At 38.4% G+C, this 21,407-nt stretch overlaps 1 protein-coding gene across 5 annotated transcripts in view; it reads left to right on the plus strand.

Annotated features, from left to right (window-relative positions):
• The window catches only part of grid2 (glutamate receptor, ionotropic, delta 2), a 529,256-nt gene that overhangs the window by 418,530 nt on the left and 89,319 nt on the right, over nucleotides 1-21,407 (plus strand). For all 5 annotated transcript variants that reach the window (XR_004847816.2, XM_035950732.2, XM_035950733.2 and 2 more), the window contains exon 11: nucleotides 3,075-3,387. Coding sequence is in view for 4 of the 5 variants with exons in the window: in XM_035950732.2 (XP_035806625.2) it covers nucleotides 3,075-3,387 (313 nt within the window). In the remaining variant the exon portion in view is untranslated. The remainder of the gene's footprint in view (nucleotides 1-3,074; nucleotides 3,388-21,407) is intronic.

Consider the following 21,407-nt stretch of genomic DNA (forward strand, 5'->3'; position numbering starts at 1 on the left):
TGTGTAACAAACTTTGTGCAATAAAGCAACTATTTGTGTCCCCAGGGTCATTGCCCTCAATTTGGATATCCAAGATATTGACCTTTTAATATTATTTAATATTTGGCCTTCTAATATTCTAATGATGGTTTCCAATTGAGATGTGGACAACCTTTCTAGTGCTGGCAAACAGTAAATATTTTAGATTATTTTGTTAAAGTACTAAATGTGCTTGATGTTACAACCAGTTAATATTTCACTATTGAAGCAAATTAAGGAGCAGAGCAGAGAAATTGAAGAAAGACAGCCATTCGGATGTACACAGAGTTGTCTTCAGATTGTCCATCTTCACTACATTTCTAACACTGGTTGGGATTTATTCTCCTTAAGACTCAGAAGAAAAAAATCCTTACAAATACATGGTGATAATACAAGAAGCTTTTTAAATACCAAACAGCTCATGGTTTCAGGGTTTTTTTTTCTTTTCCACTGGTGCCTTGATGCATTAAAACATTGAATGACTGCTGGCATGTGGGGGGCAGCCATCAAAAAGGCCATGAGCACCTCTTAGTTGCTTACAGTCACGCCATTCTTTTGTCAAAGTTTGCTAAAGTGAAATGCAGCAAGATCAATGCAGTATGATAATAATTTAACTTTTTTTTTTCCTGTTTAATGGAAGAACTGAGTAGGGCCCAGATAAACAAAATATTTCAACTAGGTACATCATGTACAGTGAAGTAACTTTATTCATGAATACCACTGCAACTCTCCTGCAGTCACAATTTAACTATTTTTTGGGAATTTTGTGTACTTACTGTGCCACAAAAAAGAGAAAAAAATGAATTGCATCTTGGACCAAGTTATGTTTTGTTTCCAACAAAACTGATGTAGTGTCATTAAGACCTCTAATAAAGCAATTTAATTTTCAGTTTAGTCATTTTAGCTCCGCAACACTGACCACACCTTTAAAAGCTGACCACAACATTAACCACATTACTTAGGGCACCTGTTAAAGTCAATGTCTCTATGCTTTTCTGCCATAAGCAGCTGTTAAATATCTTTCACGTTATCACCTAACATCACACTATAAACCTTCAATTGCAGAAGTATATTCTCATACACAACAATTCCCAGCCCAAATCCTCAGACATCCATGTACAGTAAATACTATTCTGGCCTTGGATGGCAATTTCTCGCTGTATATACATGAGTAAGCTTGTTTATGTAAGTTCATGCTGATATCTTCATGTGTGCCATGCCATTTAATCTCCTCCTGGAACTGTATTAAGCTGCTGCGCATTTTGTTCTTTCTCCATGGATTGAAGATGGTTTTTTTTGTTTGTTTGTTTTATTATCAGCAGTATTTTTTTCGGAAGTTTTCCATGCCTTCATTTCATTATTTTCTTTTGGCCGTGTGTCAGGCTTGAGCAATTTTCAAGACTCGGCTCTCCTTCCCTTGACCTTGAATACTTGTGTTTGTATTCAGCATCTGTACCCCAGCTCACAAAATTATAGAGAAATGCTTTGAGCACAATGCATATTTATGTGTACACAGACAAGCACAAGCTGTAAATAAACTGAACATGCAAAATATTTTGTTTTCCCCATCAGTCAGCAACAAGGTTTATCTCTCCAAAAACCCAATTATACCAGATAATTATTACCCAGAGTGCTCTCTGTAACTTTCTGTGTTGACTGACCGCATGTGTTAGTTTAGAAATTCATCTCTTCTCTCTACATACACACACTCGCATGCATATAATGGTGTCTCCACCAAAAAGCATCCTGCAGGGTTTTTCATAATATTCTTCTTATGCAGTGTAAGTGACAATTTCTGCACATTTAAGCATTTTGTTTCTTCACTCAACTGTGAAATTAGCAGATTTTTTCTGCCTACAGTGGATTAAAAACATGTTTGTTTTGTGTGTGTGTGTGTGTGTGTGTGTGTATATATGGATGCGGTGTGTGTCTTTATAAGTGCTTAATCCGTGTGTGTACAGTGCCTGTAGGCCTTAGCCTTCACCTACAAATTCACCTAACTTGTTACAGTCAGTTGTTTCTAGCAACAAAGAAAATCTCATTATCGTACAAGTTCATAATATGGGCCCTCTCTCGCACTAGTATAGATTTCAAGCACAAGCACGCGCTCACAGCAGCATTCTAAATCCTTGTTATGGTACAAGCAGATGTCTACAGCTGCTAGCAAAGCACTGGGGACTGAAAACGTTTTAATTAGCCATCATTGTTTCTGCATTAAAGCTAAGATCAGCCTATTTTTCCTGGCAGACACACTGACAGTTGTATTTTTTAACTTAGTCTTTACATGTAAATAATTAAAGCAGGCATTTGTTGTCTAAGAATTACAAGTGATAGGAAAAGGGTTTAAGTGTGTATGAAGGCATACTCACAAACAAGCAGATCAGTGAATTAATGAATAAATGATTCAGAGGTCAAACATCAAAAGAAACCCAATCCACCTTGGGCATAGAATGATTTAAAAGGGAGCACCTGCATCTCTATGTCAGTTACGAGAAATAAAAACTACAACATAATAAGAGTATTCATACATGAGCTTGCTTTTAGGTATTCTCTTCTGTCTTACCTTAGTTTTATCTTTAATTATCTTCAGTTTTTGTTTACTTGTAAGCTCAATAAGATGAAGGTAAGAAGGATAAAAAGATCATTGTCAGTTTCTGTAAGTCAGAATGATTAGTCAAACCCATGTTTGCCTAATTTCCATTGCTTAATTTGCTAAAAGTGCAAACACTGTAATTAATTTGTTCATATCTGACAGAGTTCATCATTATCTAAATTTAGTACACTGAGACAGGGACTGTCATAGTTGCACAATCATGAAAAAAATCTAAAAATCTTATTGCAAATACTGGTATCATTTTCAGTAATTATCTTAACCTTAAAACAAAGCAAACAAAAAACATTTCAATTTATTGAGCAAAAGAACAGACATTCCTGTGTACTAGTCACATTTCTTTATATTCAGGTAGGTCTTAACTTATCAGTAGGTACAACAGCCTACTTTTTCCAGGTGAGTTATTGATACTCCTAACTTCTCCCTTCCTCTCTGCCTCTTGCAGCGAGCCGATGTGGGACTCTCCGCTTTGACCATCACGCCTGAGCGAGAGAGCGTTGTGGACTTCACCACACGCTACATGGATTATTCTGTGGGCGTTCTGCTGCGCAAGGCCGAACGCACCGTGGACATGTTTGCCTGCCTGGCACCCTTCGACCTGTCACTGTGGGCGTGCATTGCAGGCACTGTGCTTCTCGTTGGCGTCCTGGTGTACTTGCTCAACTGGCTTAACCCACCCCGGCTACCCATGGGATCCGTGTCTTCGACAACACTGTATAATTCCATGTGGTTTGTCTATGGATCCTTTGTACAACAAGGTAAGAAAGAAATGGGTTAGATGAAGGGGAAAGCAGGGGGGAAAACAAACTGTACTGCCTGATGGATGAATGAATAGAATGTTGGGTGGTTAGATGCACTGCTGTGGTGGTAAATATTGTTTTTTTTTTTTTTTTTTTATAAATACGTTATGCTCTAAAACTTTCCAAGACTATACCTATAAAAATAAAAAAATTACACCTGATTTAAATTTGGTTAACATTCTCGTCAAAGTAGCCTCCTTCTATTGTGATGCAGCATTCCCAGGGCTTCTAGGGCAAGGGATCGGACGTCTTGCTACCTGAGCATGTTAAGCACCATCTGGACTGAATCTTCTAAACCGTGTCAAAACGAAGATCATTCATCTTGAATTTTGCACAAGGTGCATTCATATTCTATTACGCTACAGTTCAGGTTGTTGGCATTAAATTTTCTCCCTCAGACACCTCAGGATGTTACAGTAGAACTTTGCCTTGACAGTTCAACCTGTGGGCATTAATCTCTACTGTACAACCAGGTGAATGTTGGAAAAAAAGAGAAAACATGCTTCTGGCATGCTCTTGATCAAGTGTGTCTTCTCCAGTCTTGTAGACTGTATGCTCTTCCAGTCTCAAAACTGATGTTTCTTCACTTGGTGATAGCCATAGATCCACCTCTTGTCACTCGCCACCATTGATCATCCATTGAGGACCATGGAGAAATTGAACGGGCACCTGGCAATGTTTACAAAAATATGTGTGGTGCAGGTCACACTGTTAAAAGTATAGTGCCAGTCATTCTGCAGACTTGTGACACTTTTCACTAGCACATGTTTAATATTTTGCTCATGAGTGGATTTTGACTTTTACATCATGCTTTTTTTTTGCAGGAGGGGTAGGAAGCATAGAACAAAAAATGTGATTGCTAAACCAATCGAATGTCCTCCATTTGATAATACCTGTCCTCTGGGTGTCATAAGTGTGAACTGACTTTTCATGTTTCAGCACAATAGTCGAATTAGGACCAAAGGGAGGAGACATTTTTTTCCACATGGATTGAGCGAAGGATAATGGCCTGAACCTGGTTATCTGCCCAAAGGTTTTCCAGGATCCATCAGGCCGTGCTCAGATGTAGAGATCAGACAACTGACACCTGAAGAAGGATTTAAATTTCATCAGTGTAGATACAGAGGCATGGCAAAGATAGAAAATTGCACTGATAAGAGGGGAAAGAAAGAACACATAAATGTGTATATCCATTATGTCTGTTTTTCAACTGATGCCTGTGTTTCATTAAGAATCGATTTTTCTACATTATGAAAAGTGACACAAGTATCTTCATATTCCTTGGCTCATGCCTGTGCTTTTGTCTAAATAGCTGCTCTTTTCAAATGAACATAATGTACTGTTGTTGTCATGCTCTGGGCCTTGCAATAGTTAATTTTTTAAGCTACATTAATTATGTAAATTTAAGGAGGAATGATTTTTTTTTAACACCGCCTGTGAAACATTTTGGGCCCTGAATAAGCAACTGATGAGCATTTCACCGTTTGGTAAATAATCCTCCATCTTGTGCTGCAGATAATGGTGGTAATGATGATGATGATGATACACGCTAATTGCTGTTTGATATTCACGATCATTTCTCTTTTTAGCTGTAATTAACATTTTAGTCATGGCATCATTAGAAAGAAAAAGAGGGAGAGAGAGAGAGGATCTAGCTTTTTAAGAGTGGCTTTGTCCTTTGTATATATATATATATATATATATATATATATATACAAGGTAATACACACCAGTACGATTCACAAAAATGTGTGTAGTTACTGAGGAACAAGTAGGGGTCAGTGAGGAATAAATCAGAAATTATGTAGTAATTACTGAATCATTAATGACTTTCTTTTGAAGTGAATAAATCTGAATCATTCATTGTGTGGTACAAACTAGTTACCATGCATTTGTTACTAATTACTCAACTATAAACTCATCTCACAACATGCAAGTGTTCGGTTTTTAGAGGAGTTTACAAGTAGTTCCTTAAAAACAAACTAGAGACAGCACAAATAAAGTTACTAATGATTAATTAATTAGTGATGGAAGAGTTGTTACCAGTTTGTGACACTCAGCAGCTGGTTCGGAGTTAATCAAGAACTACATTTAAATTATTAATGATTCTTTTGTTGTCAGGTCCTTCATTGTTCTTTCCTCACTTGCACTTTAGTGACTGTTTATATGCCTCTGTACCAACAACAACTATGGCTGGAGGCATTATGCTTTTCAGTCATTTGTCCACTTGTACATAGTGTCCATCCACCCTTCTCTCAAAAACACAAAATTCTTAAAATTTGGCACAAACAAGCCCTTGGACCCTTAGATGAACTGATTAGAGCATGTTTTTGGCCATAACTCAGGAACAGAAGGTAGGGTTGTGACCATAAATCAGATACTGAATAAGTGACAATAATCTTTGGTGCCCACCTTGAATCTGTGGTGATTGTATAGATATTTGTTTGCTACTAGCTTGAAGATACGAGAATTACATTTATAATTTGTAGCTTCTTTGCAACATTTATATTTGCAATAGTGGCTACTGTCATGGCTACAACAGTGTGTTCTGTCAGAATAGGCTTTATTGGCCAAGCATGTGAACACATTCAATGAATTAGACTCTGTTTTGTGTTTGTCTGCTTAGTCTTCAATCCATATATTGCATGAGTCTAAACAAACATCAACATAAACTGCGACTTCACCAGTTAATGGAGGCGTACATACTAGTTGTGTGCTGTATTGTGCTGGTGTGTATACTTCTGTGTTACACTCTGGTATGTGTAAGTGTGTTTGCATTGTGAGGTATCATTTACTTCCTGGTCATGTGAAAAGGACTGTGCTTTAGCCACAGGTAATTCATTTCTGATGTGCCTAGCCAGAAATATCTCTCACAAAATTAAGTGAGCTTGAACAGTCTACTGCCGCAAGGCTAAGTGGGTTGACCTTCACTAGCTTTTAAAGTCACCTGGAATGCTTTTATCCCCGCAGTCATTTTGGAAAGCAGATATCCTTTTTCTCACATGCCCAATAGCTAATTATGACGTTCAACTATATCTTGACTAAAATTAGGATTAATTTAAAATACTAGAATTGCAGGTACCAAAAAAGTTCCATACAGACAGTACTGTCTGTGTGAACACACAAAGATGCACTCACACACATGCATATGCACAGAATATTAACTTGGTTCTCTCACAGTACCTCTGTAATATCCCAGACCTTTGTGCTTCACCCTGAAGTATTACCCTTTGGGAAAATTGATTCAGAGGCAAAGACATCCACAACAGGAGGAAGTTGGAGATGAGTGATGAGACCAGATAGTCAAACATAATGCCAGAATTTTGCTTTTGGCTCTGTAACTTCCATGGTGAGAGGAGGAGAACATTAGAGGAGAAAAGGGGAGGTGCAGAAGGATAGGACTGATTTCTTTCAACCCTTCTCTTTTCTTTTCTTCAGCTTGACCATTTCATTTTTAATCTTGCCTTCCACTTCTCCTTAACCTTCAAAATTCCTACTTTTCATCTTTTTCAGTACCTTTTTGTCCCTGATTTTTATCTTTTCTGCTTTCCTCTAGTCATCTCTCCTTCTTCTCTTTCTCTTCATCTGTCCCCTTTGCAAATTCTATTCTTCCCTTTAGCTCATCAGAGCCACCAGGGCATCCGCCAAATGACTGTTTGTTTACAACCTCACCCAGAGGTCTCTCAGTCTGGCATGTGTGTGCAGAAGATGGAGTGGGAAAAATGTCTGTACTCCATAAACTATGTCTAATTGGTCTCAATGAGAGTGAGAGAGGCAGAAAAAGGAGGAAGTAAAGAGATGCAATGGGAAGGACTGCATCGCACAGAATCTGCTGGTTAGTTCTTGACTTTGTTAACCACTACATCAAAGGCCTAGCAGAAATCATGGGATTTGGTTTTATCATTCACCAGTAATACAGTATCTCATCAAACAAAAGAACACATCAAAGAGCAACTTTGACAGAAAAGAAATATTAATCATTTGCTCACTGACAGAGTTTAAATAAAGATGTGCAGCAGAAATAAGACAAAAAAAATGTCGCTAGTCCCACATGCACACTATCCTCACTTTAGTAATTGCATGCCAACATTAACATTGGCAAAGGGCTGTGACTGTTTGCATCCAATCTTTGAAAACAAGGCAGAAGAAGAGATTGAACATAAATTCATACAATGCTAACTTTACAAGCAGCCATCAGCTAGAGGGTATAAAAAGTGGATATACAGCTCACTCAATCAGAACAAGGTCAGAAAATGCATCAGCAAGCATGACGAAAAGTTCCTTTAAAGTGCAATAAAACATACTGAGGAAGAGAGCTATAAGGCCAAGTAGTCCAGGGTACATGGTGTTGGTAAATAAGCCGTAGAACATTCAATTTTGTATTCATGATTAGCTGCTTTTCCTACTGTACGATGAAAAACAACTGTGTCCCCGTAACTCAAAAACATGCGGTGAATTTGGCTGATAGAAGAGATCATCTATGAATACACATCTGCACAGGCCTTGATTCTGGTTTTGATTGCATTCAATTTGTCTTCTGAATGGGATTTGGGCATTTTAGCAGCAAACAAAGACAGTGAAAGTAGCTGGAATATGAGTGAAAAAATAGGTGATCACATACAAAAAGCAGCAGTCTGGATGAAGTACGTTAGTCGTCCAAGCAGAGAAGATGTAGGAGAGAGGATGTGATTTAAAGGATGTGAAATGTTCCTAAGGAGATTAATTTTCAGCTTCGGTTAGGTTGCTCTTTGGCCCTGGCTGAGGTGGGAAGGTCATTCCAATATTTTTCAGAGCCAGGAGGTTGGAGAGTCATGGGTGAGATGAATGATTACCAGGTCACATTATTAGGACAGCCAAGCAGACAACATTAAGAGCGTGCACGGCACTGACTAGCTGCTACCTGGACAGACCATGGCTTGAAGGGATGAGGAAGTGCACTCATTTGCAGTCTTATACACCAGGTTTTGGATTTGAAATGAGCCACCACAGGCAGTCAGTGGTGGGAGAGCAGGAGGATGGTAACATGCAAGAACCCAGGCAGATTGAGAACAAGACGGCCTGTAGCAGTTAGGGTGAGACGTAGGGAGCATGGTCAGAAGAAAGTAGTAGCACCTCAGACCAAAGTTTCACCAAGTTGAGCAGAGGTGCTAATAAGGAAGTGCCTGCCTCCCTCATTGTTTTGGAAAACTGTAAACAAGCACGAACAAAAAATATGCTTGAAAGTAAAAAAAATGCTCTGGTGTGATGGACACATGCATATCGCGACATGAAAGCGTTATTCATCCCTGTGGATGATGATGATGATGTTCTAATTGCAGCCTGCAAAGTGGATTAAGCATAATGTTCTATGAATACTGGAAATTAGAGTGACCATTTGTTACTGTGTTTGAGTGATCTGGATAATTATATTGAATATTTCAAGTAAATGCAGTAATGATGCAATTAATTTGTGATTCATTTTATTGACCTCAAATTGCTACTAGAAAAAAACGTAATACTAAGAAGAAAGTAAGTGGAGTAAAACACGAGGAAGCCGAGAAATAACAGTAAAAGCAGTGGAAGATAATTTAGCAGTTCAAAGAAAAATGTTTTGCTGTGCAGAGAGGTTTATAGGTCCAGTTTTACACTGAAAGCTCGGGGTGTTGGATGCCCTCGGGTGCTCAGGCACTATGTTCCACACAGACAGTCTCCAGCTGCATTTTAAAACTGCAACTACCTCAGTACTATACTTTTCTTGTTTTTTTTTGTCATTGTTTTTAGCTATTTATTACTGGTGTACAGCGATATTCTCCAGGGAAGAATGAAGCTAAAGTGTCCACACCTTGTGACCATAACCTTTGTCGTAATTTAAATAGAGAAACAACAAACAAAAGCCGACAGTCAAATGAGACATCTCTGCAGACATGTAACCTGCGTAGGAGGGAGACGAGCTCTGTTATGCAAGTCAGAATAGTTGAAGGTGGACATGTTACCTTGTTCCTCCATCCTAGTTCCTGTTTTGATACCTTCCTGTCTCCCCTTATCTGTCTCACCATTTCTCCTCTTCCTCTGTCCTGTCCTGGCTCCCAAGTTTTGCCTGCAGCAAAACTGAGCTAAATTAAAACAGTCAAAAGCAAAACTCTGTTGTCACCTTGAATATTTGTCTTTCACAAATCTTTGCCAGTCATTCTCTCTTTCTTGCTTTCTGTTGCTCTCCCGTAATTAATGTCCAAACTAGTAGGGGAGGAGAAAAGACACTGTGCAGAAACAGATTGTGTTTCTGTGGGTGTATGCGTGCGTGTGTGCTTGTGTGTGTTATCTTTGCATGCAGCCAAGCTGTCAGCGTGAGAGCTGCTGTCTCTCAATTAGAAACTATCTTCGCAGGAAATGCGTACACAGTCCCACACACACTGAATTACTTGTTTTCACTGTGTGAAGAAAATTGTGCAAACACACAAACACACACATGGAGTCAGGGCCATAGGCCATAATCAATGCTTTCATCTTTCCATCTGCTGCTCTGAACATCTCTCTCTTTCCTCCCTGCATCTTCCTTTTTGCCGCTGTCCCCTGCTGCGCATCTACAGCATCTGTACGAGTGAGTGTGTCACTGTGTGTGAGTGTGAGTGTGTGTGTGTGTGAGTGAGCAAGAAGAGGAGGAGTGTGTGTTCTTTCCACATCTTTGTTGGAGAGCCATATATAAAAAATGTTTCTCTGTTTCTGTCCCCTCTTCTTATGTATTTCATCCTTCCTTTCCTCAGTTCTCTCCGTTTCTCCAATTCTCTCTACTTACTGCTGGGTTTTCTCAGTATGAGTTGCATTCACATTCTCTTCTCCCCATTCCCTCTCTTGCTTCCTCTATGTGTCTCTCCCTCCATCATTATCTCTGTTTCTGCTGTGCCATACTGCTGGGAAGCCAATGTTATCATCATTTCCCCGCTCTCTTCTTCTTCTTTTCTCCTTCTCGTCCTCTCTTTATGACTCCTTCTAATCCATTATCCCTCTCTAACGACTCTGTTGTGCCGCAGTGAAGTGGACTCAACTTTAGGACGTCCATCCCTCCTGACTTTACCCCTCTATCTCTCCATCTATCCTCCCTCTATTTTCTGTCTGTACTCCTCATAGCCTCTTTCTGGCTACAGAGATGTGCCACTGTGAAAAGAGACCATCTCTCAGCAGTTCCATTAAATGCATGTCTCTCTCCTGCTCTCTCTTCCACTCGGTGCTCTTTTGTTCTGTTTCTGTCTCAGTTGCTTCCTTCCCTTCCTTTTCTCTCCACTTCTCAGCGATCTCACTTGGCCCCCTCCGGCCACTACTTTCTTACTGCTCACGTATGAGGGGGTCCAACTGGGTTAACCTCAGTTTAAGAGCAAGTTTGAATGGGATGTGTTGCTTCTGTCCTCCAAACATCCATCTAGCCATCCTTCCTTTGCTGTCTAAAAGTAATTTACGTACATTTACTCAAGTACTGTACTTCAGTGGGGTGGTACTAGTCTCTGGAAGAAACAATTTACCCTAACATGAGCCATTCTTTATGAATTCTCATAAATTAAATACATTCAGATGAAAATGCTGCTATATTTTTTACTATACTTTCGGTAAAAATAGGCTGTACACATCACACATAACTTTTTAAGCTGTTATTATTAATTTGTTAGTAAACACTCATTAGGCATTTTTTGGGGTCAGAAGTGGTTATATGAGAGTGAGCAAGAACAGTGACTATGCAGGCCAGAAAGCTGCTGAGATGAGGTCAGACTACAAGATTTTAACACTGAGTTTGCTGCCCCAGAAAAGTTTTTGAAGTCTCAGACAAAACCCCTGATCATTTCCAAATCCCTGCTCCTGCCCCTCATAGATGCTTGTTAAGTTTGAGCTGCTAGAGATGCGTCTTCACCTGCTCTGGGATCGTTCTAGATTCCCGAGTATTTTCTGGCGTGCTTAAAATTCCTGTCACAAAATATGAGGTGCTTTGCTAGTTGGAGCATCTCTGGAACAACCCGTAAGAGCAGCAGTGACTGACAGAAAATGAAAGCGAATTAAGAGTTGGACACGGAAGGTAGCAGGATACAAACATCATTATGGCTTTAATTTGATATGATTCTCTTTTCCTTGCTATATCAAGAATTTTCACTTCTTGCATGCAGCTGCATGCATAACTATTAATTTCAGCTGTCTGGGAGGAAACAATACAACAAACAATCTTGTAAATACTGGAGTGCACATTGCATGTGCTTAGTTTTGAGGATTTCTGAAGTCTTTTGTGAGCTTAATATTAGTGAAACAACGCTATTATTCTTTGGGGAACTGCAGTCGGGTGGTAATTCTGTGCATTTGTCATGATGTACAACTCTTTTGTGGGAGTTTATCATCTTAATTGACTGCTTTTCTATGTTAACATCTATTGCATGGCTGTCCAGTAAACATACTGCATGCTCAGTTGCTGTTCCTGAGGTTTTTGTCTTTTTTCCCCATTAAAAGGCTTTCTGGTACTTCGGTAGCAAATATGACATTTTACAGATTTTAAGTTTACAACATAATGTTGTTTTAGTCTCTGTATTAAGAGACTTGTAAAACTATTTGAAATGGCTAAAATACCTCCTTTGTTTTGATTGTTGTCTTCAATTTTAATTTCTGCAGCCACCAGTAAAAATATCCGTTTCACATTGCTCAGCATGCTTGTGTTTTAAATACGTATGTCAGGGGGTAATGAATTGTATGTGTTGACTTTCACCTGCCGTTTGAGCTGTCTTTCACTTTCTCTCCCGTTCTTCCTCTACCTTAAATGTTTTATCATACTGATTAAATTGCACCAACAAGATGTTGCTCTGCTGAAGTATTGTCAAATTTAGTGGGAGCCAGGGACAGATAGACAGGGATCTGCACCAGATTGAACAAATCTTTAAGCTAAAACACATAGCACTCATCCCTGCCCATGTTTTACTGTCTCGATTGTTGTTTGGTTGACTGAAGACGTACCTCACACAAAATCTGCATCTGTCAATGCGACTTCCAAGCAAACGGCAAGCGGCTGGTTTTGTTCTAACGAGATTCTTTTTCAAGGGAGTGAAAGATGCTGTTGTTACCAGGGACAGTAATGAGACGGGTAACTTAATTGTAATACAAGCATATTTATTTTGGGTGCTCAGTTGTTAACGGCCTCAGATAAACAGAGCGAATGAATCCCGTTTATTTCCCAGTGAATGTGTTGTAAAGGTCAGGCTTTGAGTAGAATGCAGCTGGAATAAACAACAGATTTAATTGCTTCTCGATAGATGTTTTGTTCACTGTAACTTTTTGTCACAATTTTAATTATTGTCGAATTGTGTTGGGGTATCTGATGGGTGAATGTAGAAACTGGTGTCTGAAAATCAAGACCAAAAAGCTCACAATATTTTGAGAAAATCTCAATGTAATAAATGAACCTCTTACTAACTGCAGCTACCAATTCAGGGCCAAATGATTTCAAAAACTCTTTTCGAAAAGCAATAGAGAGATAAATAAGATAGATAAGTAAGATTTATGTGATAATTTATGTTAACAAGGCAACTGCTTCTCTCCCTCCCCTCAACTAAGCTCCAAAACCCCTCAGCCAAATGGAAGAAAACAAAAAAGGGGGCAAGATAGGTTGGTCAAAAGAGATAAAACAGTGGGAGAGCTGAGTTCTCCACACCTTGTTAGACACCTAGTTAGTGCTCACTCAGACATTATAGTGTCTGCTGAGGCACGAGTATATCATAAAAGAGAAGGCTGAGCAGAAAGACAGAAAAGCTTAAGTTTTCATAGTGGCCAAGCCAACATGACAGCGGTATACTGGAAATAAATAAACCACGAGGACATGGGAGGAAACGAGGTGGGAATACAGAACCAGGAACAATATAAAGGGTAAGAAAAAGGTAAAAGGTGAGAGCGAGAGCTGAGAATGGAGGGTGAAAGCATCGCAACTTTTATGAGTTCATAATTTTCGAAGTATTTTTTTTTCAATAGAAAGTAAAAGAGCAATAGAGAAAGCACTTGTTCAAACTATTCTCTGTGGTCTTGACTGCATTTCCTTTCCCTACATTACCTTTGTGTTTCTCCAGAGATGAGGACCTTTTCACTGACAAATCAAATGTGGCAAAATGCAGTTGTGCACTCATCCTAACAAAGAAAGAAACAGGCCTGCTTTTAGCCAGTTAGAACATTTACTTCTTTCCGTGCCTCTTAAGTGAGTTTATATAATCTGTGTCATTTTGAGGTATTAAAATTGTGATCAGAATGTATACTACAAGTCAAAAGTTTGGACACACGTTCTCATACAAATTAATGAGAACGTGTGTCCAAACTTTGACTGGTAGTGAATATGATTTCTAGTCAAGCTACTCAGTTCAACAATGGCAGTCAAAGAGAAGAATGTCTGTGAAAAGGAGAGAGCATTGTGACAACAGTAAGAGCTCAACTTATGGACATGTAGTGTCACAAAGCACAAGCAAAAGTGGAGGATAAATAACAACTGATGCACTGTGTGTGCTTTTGTGTGTGAACATACAGATATTAATGCGATTGCAAGTATTAGATTGATCATAATTATGGTTTCACTGGGAAAAATACACAGATCAGTCACCACATTAAGACCACCTGCCTAATATTATATAGGTCCTCCTCATGCTGCCAGAATAGAATATCCTTTATTAGAACAGAATATCCTTTATTAGACACATAAGGTGAAATTTGCAACTGGGGCTCATTGCAATGCTACAGAGATGCCACTGGAAGTAACATTGCCGTGGGGGGTGTGTTAGGTCTGCAACAACGTAAAAGGTGGGTTGTATGTGTCAAAGTAATATCTACTTGACTGACGTGACCCATGGCTTCCCAGCAGAACATTATATTGTAACAAGATGATCATTGTTACTCACTTGCCCTGTCTGTGTTTTTTAATGTTGTGGTTGATCAATGTATGGCCTGCTGCTCTACACACTGCGATACACTCCTAAATAGGTACAAAGTGCACAAGCAAACACACACGTGCAATTCAAAAACCACCTTTGCTCTTTTTAAGAGCCCTATATGTACTTTTAATGTAAGGTACAAACAAAAGTGGGACCTGCTTATGAAGATTCCCTGCATAAAAACTCCACAGAGTAGTTTTGCTAAATGCTAAAAATAAGATCCTAACTTGATATCCCATTACAAAAACGGGGACCAGACGAAATGCACTTATTTTGAAATATTTCAAGTTCAAGTAATGGGAAAAAATGAGAACACAAAAATGTGCGAGACTAGCAGACAAACAAGGCAGATGCAGACACTCTGGTGTATGCACAATGTATGACTTCATGCTTAATTAAAGGGGGAAATTAAAAAGTTTCAGATCTGTGTAAACTACCAGAGTTAGTGTGGACATGCTGTCCTTGGGAAAAGGGGGAGAAAGAACAAGACAGGATGTTGGTGAGGAGTGACAAGAGGAGGAGGGATATGTGGGTTGTGAGGTGTGAAATATTGAGAATGACATTGTTAAAATTGAATATGAATGACTCAGACACAATCACTATCAAATGAAAGGTCTTAGATGTACACACATACTAGCAGACTTGTGTATGTGTGCGTAACACACAGACCTTGTCCAAGTCAAACAAAAATTGCTGAGTGAGCCATCTGTCAGAAGTTGCACTCACGCAGCCGTGGTCTTCTTGGTTTGATAGAACTAGACACAGACTGCATGCAGTCACCTGTAATGAGACCACAGTACTGTATCGTTAGCTGAATATGATTTGCATGTGTGTCTGTGGATGCCATGTGTGTGTAACTGCCATTTTCAGTGTTGGGAAAGCTACTTAGAAAGTGTAGTGAGTTAAGCTAGCAGTTACCCTGCATTATATGAAGCTTTGAAGAAACATTGAAGTTACCCCATGCAACAATCTAAGCTACACCAAAATGGCAAAGGGGGTTTATTAGATCAAAAGCTATTTTTCATTTAGTTATTTTTACTTATATTTTATTGATTTGCTGCCTACATAAAAACATAGCTAGCTCATAGGTAGTTTTTGACACGCTTCTTGTTGGTGGTTGCAGACTGCACCACTGGTACCTCATGCCACAGTTACATGAAATGGCTTTTATCGGGTACGTATTAGTGGCAACAATGAAAATGGAATCACATATTGATTCCTAATAATATTTCAGACCGGACTGAGAGTTTTGCTGTGCTTGTTGCTACAGCACTGCTCTGGAAAATGTAGCCTGTGTGGACACTACCACACTACATGACAAGTTGGCAGTTTCAAAGTGAAAAAGTTTGTGTTCTGTAAGTTTAATTCAGCATCAGCAGATGGACTCACACACAAACAGTTCAGAATGAGCTGAGAGGAGACAGTGAGTGAAAGGAAAACTGTACAAAAAGGTTTTATACAGTCAAGGACATCAAGATACATGTTACTCTTTGTCCTTAGCTGATGGCTTGAAGACAACCTCCGAGGCCTCCAGACAGGCTCTTTGTTGTCATATTTTTGTCCTTGCCTTGAGGCAAAGCAAAGCTGACAGGAATACACTGAAGTGTCAAAGCAGTAACTGAGACTCATGTACAAATCTAGCCTATGGCAGAATCACAAGGTTAATTATGGTACATATATGTCATATGAACACCACATGAGTACTGTTATGTCATGCAAAGAGCTCTACATCCTGTAATGCTTGATAAGAAGTTTCCATCGCATTCTCCCACTTTGTGAGTGCTTAAAGCTCACACCATAAGGAAGAAAGACATTTCTAATATGAAAATCAAACAAATCAGATGGGTCAGATGAAAATATTATAAATAAACAAGACTAGTCGTAGTGATTATTAGTCAAGTCAAATACACAAATCAACTAACTACAATTTCACATGATTCCAGTAAATATTGGGTGAATGAGTGAATGCCAAGAGAAAAATGAGTAAGGTTACCTGAAAACTCACACATAATTACCATCGCTAAAAAATTTTAGAGTCCAGTCTGAGTTATAAAAAAATAAAAATCTTCTCATATTGGTACTTGTACATTGTGTCTAAAAGTCAAAGAGCAAAGTTGACAGGGATGGATTCAAAGTGTTAAAAGGGTTAAATTAGAGTAATGTACCATTCAAGCCTACAGTAGAAGCGCAAGGTTATTTATGGTACATTTATGTAATATGAACACCACATGAGTATTATTATATAATGTAAAGACCTGTAAATCCTGTAATGCTTGATTAGAAATTTCACTACTAAATAGCTATTGGATTCAGAAAACAGGGTCGTTGCTAAGACACTACTGGGAAATGTAGTAAACTAATATCGCTGCTAGTATTAGCTGTTTTGTTTAATGTCTGCTGAAAAAAATTCTACTACTAGTTAGCATATTAGTAACATTAAGGTGTTGCGTTTGGTTTCTGCCTATTGTCAACTGGTGTCCATACGTGTTTGCTTAGCTCCTGCTCTCTGTGCTCACATATACTTCACTGTAATATAGCCAAATTCCCAGTGAAGCAGTTCTAATTGACATATTTTTCTGTTTCTTTTGTCAAAAAAAAAACTTTAACATGACCCATTAAAACTACATAACCATCTGGAATGTCCGTGGTGAGAAAGCAAGATTTCACGCTTGTGGACAGTAATAATGACTCTCTTCTATAGGAAGTGGCATAAACTTGTCCAGAAAGTCACTTGATTTGACACTCGGTGCTTATTTGCTAAAAAAACAAACAAAAGTTTCTAAAGGGGTCTGAACAGTTCCTATAAGATAGAATTTTCAAGCACCCACAACACCTGGAATAATTTTTGTCTGTTATATTTAATTCTGTGAAGACAGACTTTGAGAGGAAATGAAATATATCTGCAATGAAAAAGTATATCTGCCTCACAGAATGGGCAAATAAAGAATTACTTATATTTCCTATTCTTGCATGAAGACTATTAGAGTGACATATTAAAGAATAGCTTTATGCATTGTCATTTTTTTTTAACCTTCAGAAAATATGGATTGCTTGTACACTGGTGTGCGAAATTTTCTCCACAAAAAGTTGTTACTTTTGTCCTTTAGAAGTAAGCGTGCACAAAACGTCCATATACACAAAAACACAAGCGTGCAGCCACACAGCCTTGACTTCCCGTTGGCTGTTGTAACCCTTGTATTATACACAGATTGTATTGATCCACGTATAGGAGGCGAGCAGGGAAACATAGCCTGTAAATAAGCTCAAAGAACTTTCTGCTGACTCTGTCATTTTTCTGTTCCTTTCAACTGTGAAAAGGAGGAAAAAAGTGCTGATGAAGCTTGAGGAAAGGAGGAGAGAAGAGGAGAAATTAGTGTTTCTTTAATAAGTCCAATGTCAAGCAATTTCTGCATATGGTACAGACATTCACATGCACGCACACACATTCAGAGTAGGACTCCTACCCCAGCTTTTCTGGGAGGGCATTACCGACTTACCACAGGAAAGCACACACACATACAGGTGCAGACACACACACATACAGGTGCACACACACACACACACACACACACACACACACACACACACACACACACACACACACACACACACACACACACACACACACACACACACACACACACACTCAGACACAGAAAGAGGCTGAGGTTTATCACCGGTCTCCACACTTTGCCCGTCGAAGCCTTGAATTTTACCGGCTGCTTTTCCTACATTCATTTCAGGGAATAAGAAACAGCTCTCCAAACCCAAAAAGCAGCCAGTTTTAATGAATGTTTACAAGTGATGATGCAGCAAGTTGGTGTCTCTGCAGGGCAGGCACACAAACTAAGTGTGGGTGTGTATAGAGTGAGTTTTCCAAAGTATACATGTAGCTGATGTGACCTAAAATTTATTTAAATTGCAGTTAAATCTTTGTACGCAAGGCATTTTCTGAGTCCATTAGTTTCCTGAATTTTGAACACACCAAAATCACAACATAAAAGATAAGTGGTCCAAATGGAACATCGTGTCTGTTTTGTCAAAAAACAATTATTGTACATATGATTAGCAGGGAAAGGAAGTGTTTTGATGGTTGTTTTAGCACGGCTGTGCACATACGCATGCTCACACTACTTTTTTTTTTTTTTAATTTCCCTGTGCCTAGAAGTTTGTGTGCAGTACAACACAGTCCACCAAAATTGAAGATGGCATCATGTCAGCACTGTGGTTGTGGATGTTGACATTATTGTAGCATAAGTTGCAAAATTGTTGTGGCAAACTTTTACAAGGTTGTTGCACTATATTAAATTGCATTTGAAGACCCAAAGCTGTGCAGCTTAAATCCCACCCAAAACATTTAACTGGGACGCAAAACTTGAATTGATTTAACAAATTTTATTGTCTTACTTTCCTTAGTCTTTGGTAGCAGTTGCTGGATTCTGAAGTCTGTCCTTCTGAATGATCTGCTGTCAGTTGTCGTATAGCTCCAAATACCAGAAAGGTCATGAGAAAAGATGAAGTGTGCAGGTTCAGTATATTCTGGACACCAGCTTATGGGTGTGATTCTTTACCCAAAATTACATCATTATAAGCAAGATTTTCAAAGCTAACAAGAGAAGCTTGGAGAGATGGAGATTTATAGCAGGAAAAATGGCTGGAAAAATCAATTTATGAAGTTGCTTATTTCAATTAATTTCACTCTCTGTAAAAAGCCATCAAAACTCCAAACTCATCACTTTCTGCTCTTATTTTTGTCTCAATGTCAAACATGCTATCTCCAATAGGGATTATAATGCAATATCTAGTGTTATCTGTTTCCACTAAAAATGCACATCGACACATATGTAAAGTATAGGCATAAGCACAAAGAGTTCTGCACTCTTTTGCACTCACTGTGTCCATTTTGCACATATGCAGACATAACTGACATTTGCATGGTGAGCACGCTCTGAAGCACAGCCAAGTGAGGGAATAATTTGCATTTCAATCTTTTAATTTGCTCCCTTTTTGTGAAATCGAGCCGACTTCCATAAGCTAACCGCAGTTAAGTAGAGAACCCCATTTCAGCATCCCCCCTAAGGGTGATTCTGTACAATTTGAATATCTTTTTTTTTTCTTTTCCCAGTCAACTCATACTGAAACTCATTTTTCTATTACACACATTTAACTCTTGTGAGTTTTCAACTTAACTCATGTTCTGAACATGTTGACTCTGCAAAGACTGAGTAAAAGACATATTAAACTTAATATTCAGAATTGAAGGAAATTCAGAGAGAGCTCACTGTCTGGGCTTTTAAGGGTGATGTGACAGGGAGCTGAAACTGCAGCAGAGAAGAGATAGAAATGACTGCACTTTGCTTGCCTTCCCATTGCATCTTAAATGTGCCAGAAACTGTTTCAAAAACGTGGTCCATGTCGGAAGATGAAAGAAAAACTTGCAATGTTTGGTTTTTAAATCCAAACAATGAAGGTTTTCCATCAAATGCAATTAGCAAAAGAATCACATTGATATAAATTAGCATATCATCCAGCTGTTTTTTTTCGCCCAAAATTCTGAAAAAGCCACAGCATTGTTGAATTGCACCTTTCCAACATTTTATAATTACTGTTGTCTTCATTCTCAGTCTTAGTAGACTGTAGTTTCAGTTTTTATTATTTTGCAAATACTTAATTTTTTGAGGTGAAATGTGTTGCATCCAAATATTGGCTTTTGTATGAGTATCTGTCTGAATCCAGAGAAGATTGAACACATCTCTCATTTGCACATTTTCATTCATTTAACAAAAATTACATTTTAAGATGAAATAAAGAGATTTTTTTTTCCTCAGTAAAATGCTTTTCTGTAAGGGAGTAAAAGGAGGTACAGGTGATCTACAGAATGGACAAATCTTTTCAAAATGAATGTGGCATTTTGAAATGCATACTACAAGCTTAAATGCTGTAATATAGTAAATAATATGGCACATACATGCATAGGCCTGTGCGTGCCTTATTTTATCCATTTATAGCAGACCTGTGATTTGGTCTCAAATTGGTTCTTTCTTCTATTTAATCTCCTCTTGTTTTTAACTCCTTTTAATATCTAAAGAAACTTAAACAAACTTAAATAACTATTAAAATTATAGGTTTGTAGTACATTGTTGCCACTAATGTGCACATAATCTTTTATTTATCCTCCACATACAATGTGTGTCTGTGTATGTGTGCAGGCCTCTCATGTATGCATATACAAGTGTGCTTGTATTCTGAGCGTTTAATGTGTTCAGTTGTGTTTTGCTGCAGTGTGTTACAATATGTGGGTCTGTATGTAGTGAACACATCAGCACCGACGGGGTCCTGAGCAATTTGTCAACATCAGATGCAAAACATTGCCAGAATGAAATATTAATATATCATTCATGAATATTAATAATGTTATTGACGCAATTACCATAATACCAATGCTCCACCCTTACATGTTACATTTAGCTTTAAAAAGAAATAAATTATACGCTCAATAATATGGATTTATTTGCTTTATGTGTGTCTTATGCCCAGCACAAATTGAAGTGCCGCCTGTAAGTAGTTTGCTGGGCTCCAGACGCCACTCAGGGACCACACATGATTAGCTTCTAGCTACACTATATCTAGTGTAATATGGTTTACGTTTTCTGTACTGTCCCTTTCAAATAACAAAATGTAATAAATATGTAAATCTTGTTGAATAATTCTCATTATATCAGCTTGTGTGCGCACGTTAGAAATTAATGCACTGCCTACTTTGTCAGCTGAAATGCATATTCCTTAAAAAAAAGTAGTCTTAGACATTTTTCTATAAATGTGGTTGCCAAGTTGCTGATTGCAGTTTGAATTTATTATGCTAAGTGTAATCAAGACCTCTCACAATCAAAATTTTGGATGACATTCATTTAACAATCAGTTAAGTTTCACGCCATTAAAGGTCCTTTGGTTTGAGTGAGATACTGTAAATGCAATTAGCCAGAAGTTGTATGAGTTACAGACTAACTCTGACACCTACAAAGTCACTCCCCTCAACTTTCTAAGTCAGTACAATATGTAATGAAAAAA

Source organism: Amphiprion ocellaris, chromosome 6 (genome assembly GCF_022539595.1).
Source record: "Amphiprion ocellaris isolate individual 3 ecotype Okinawa chromosome 6, ASM2253959v1, whole genome shotgun sequence".
NCBI classification, from domain to species: Eukaryota; Metazoa; Chordata; class Actinopteri; family Pomacentridae; genus Amphiprion; species Amphiprion ocellaris.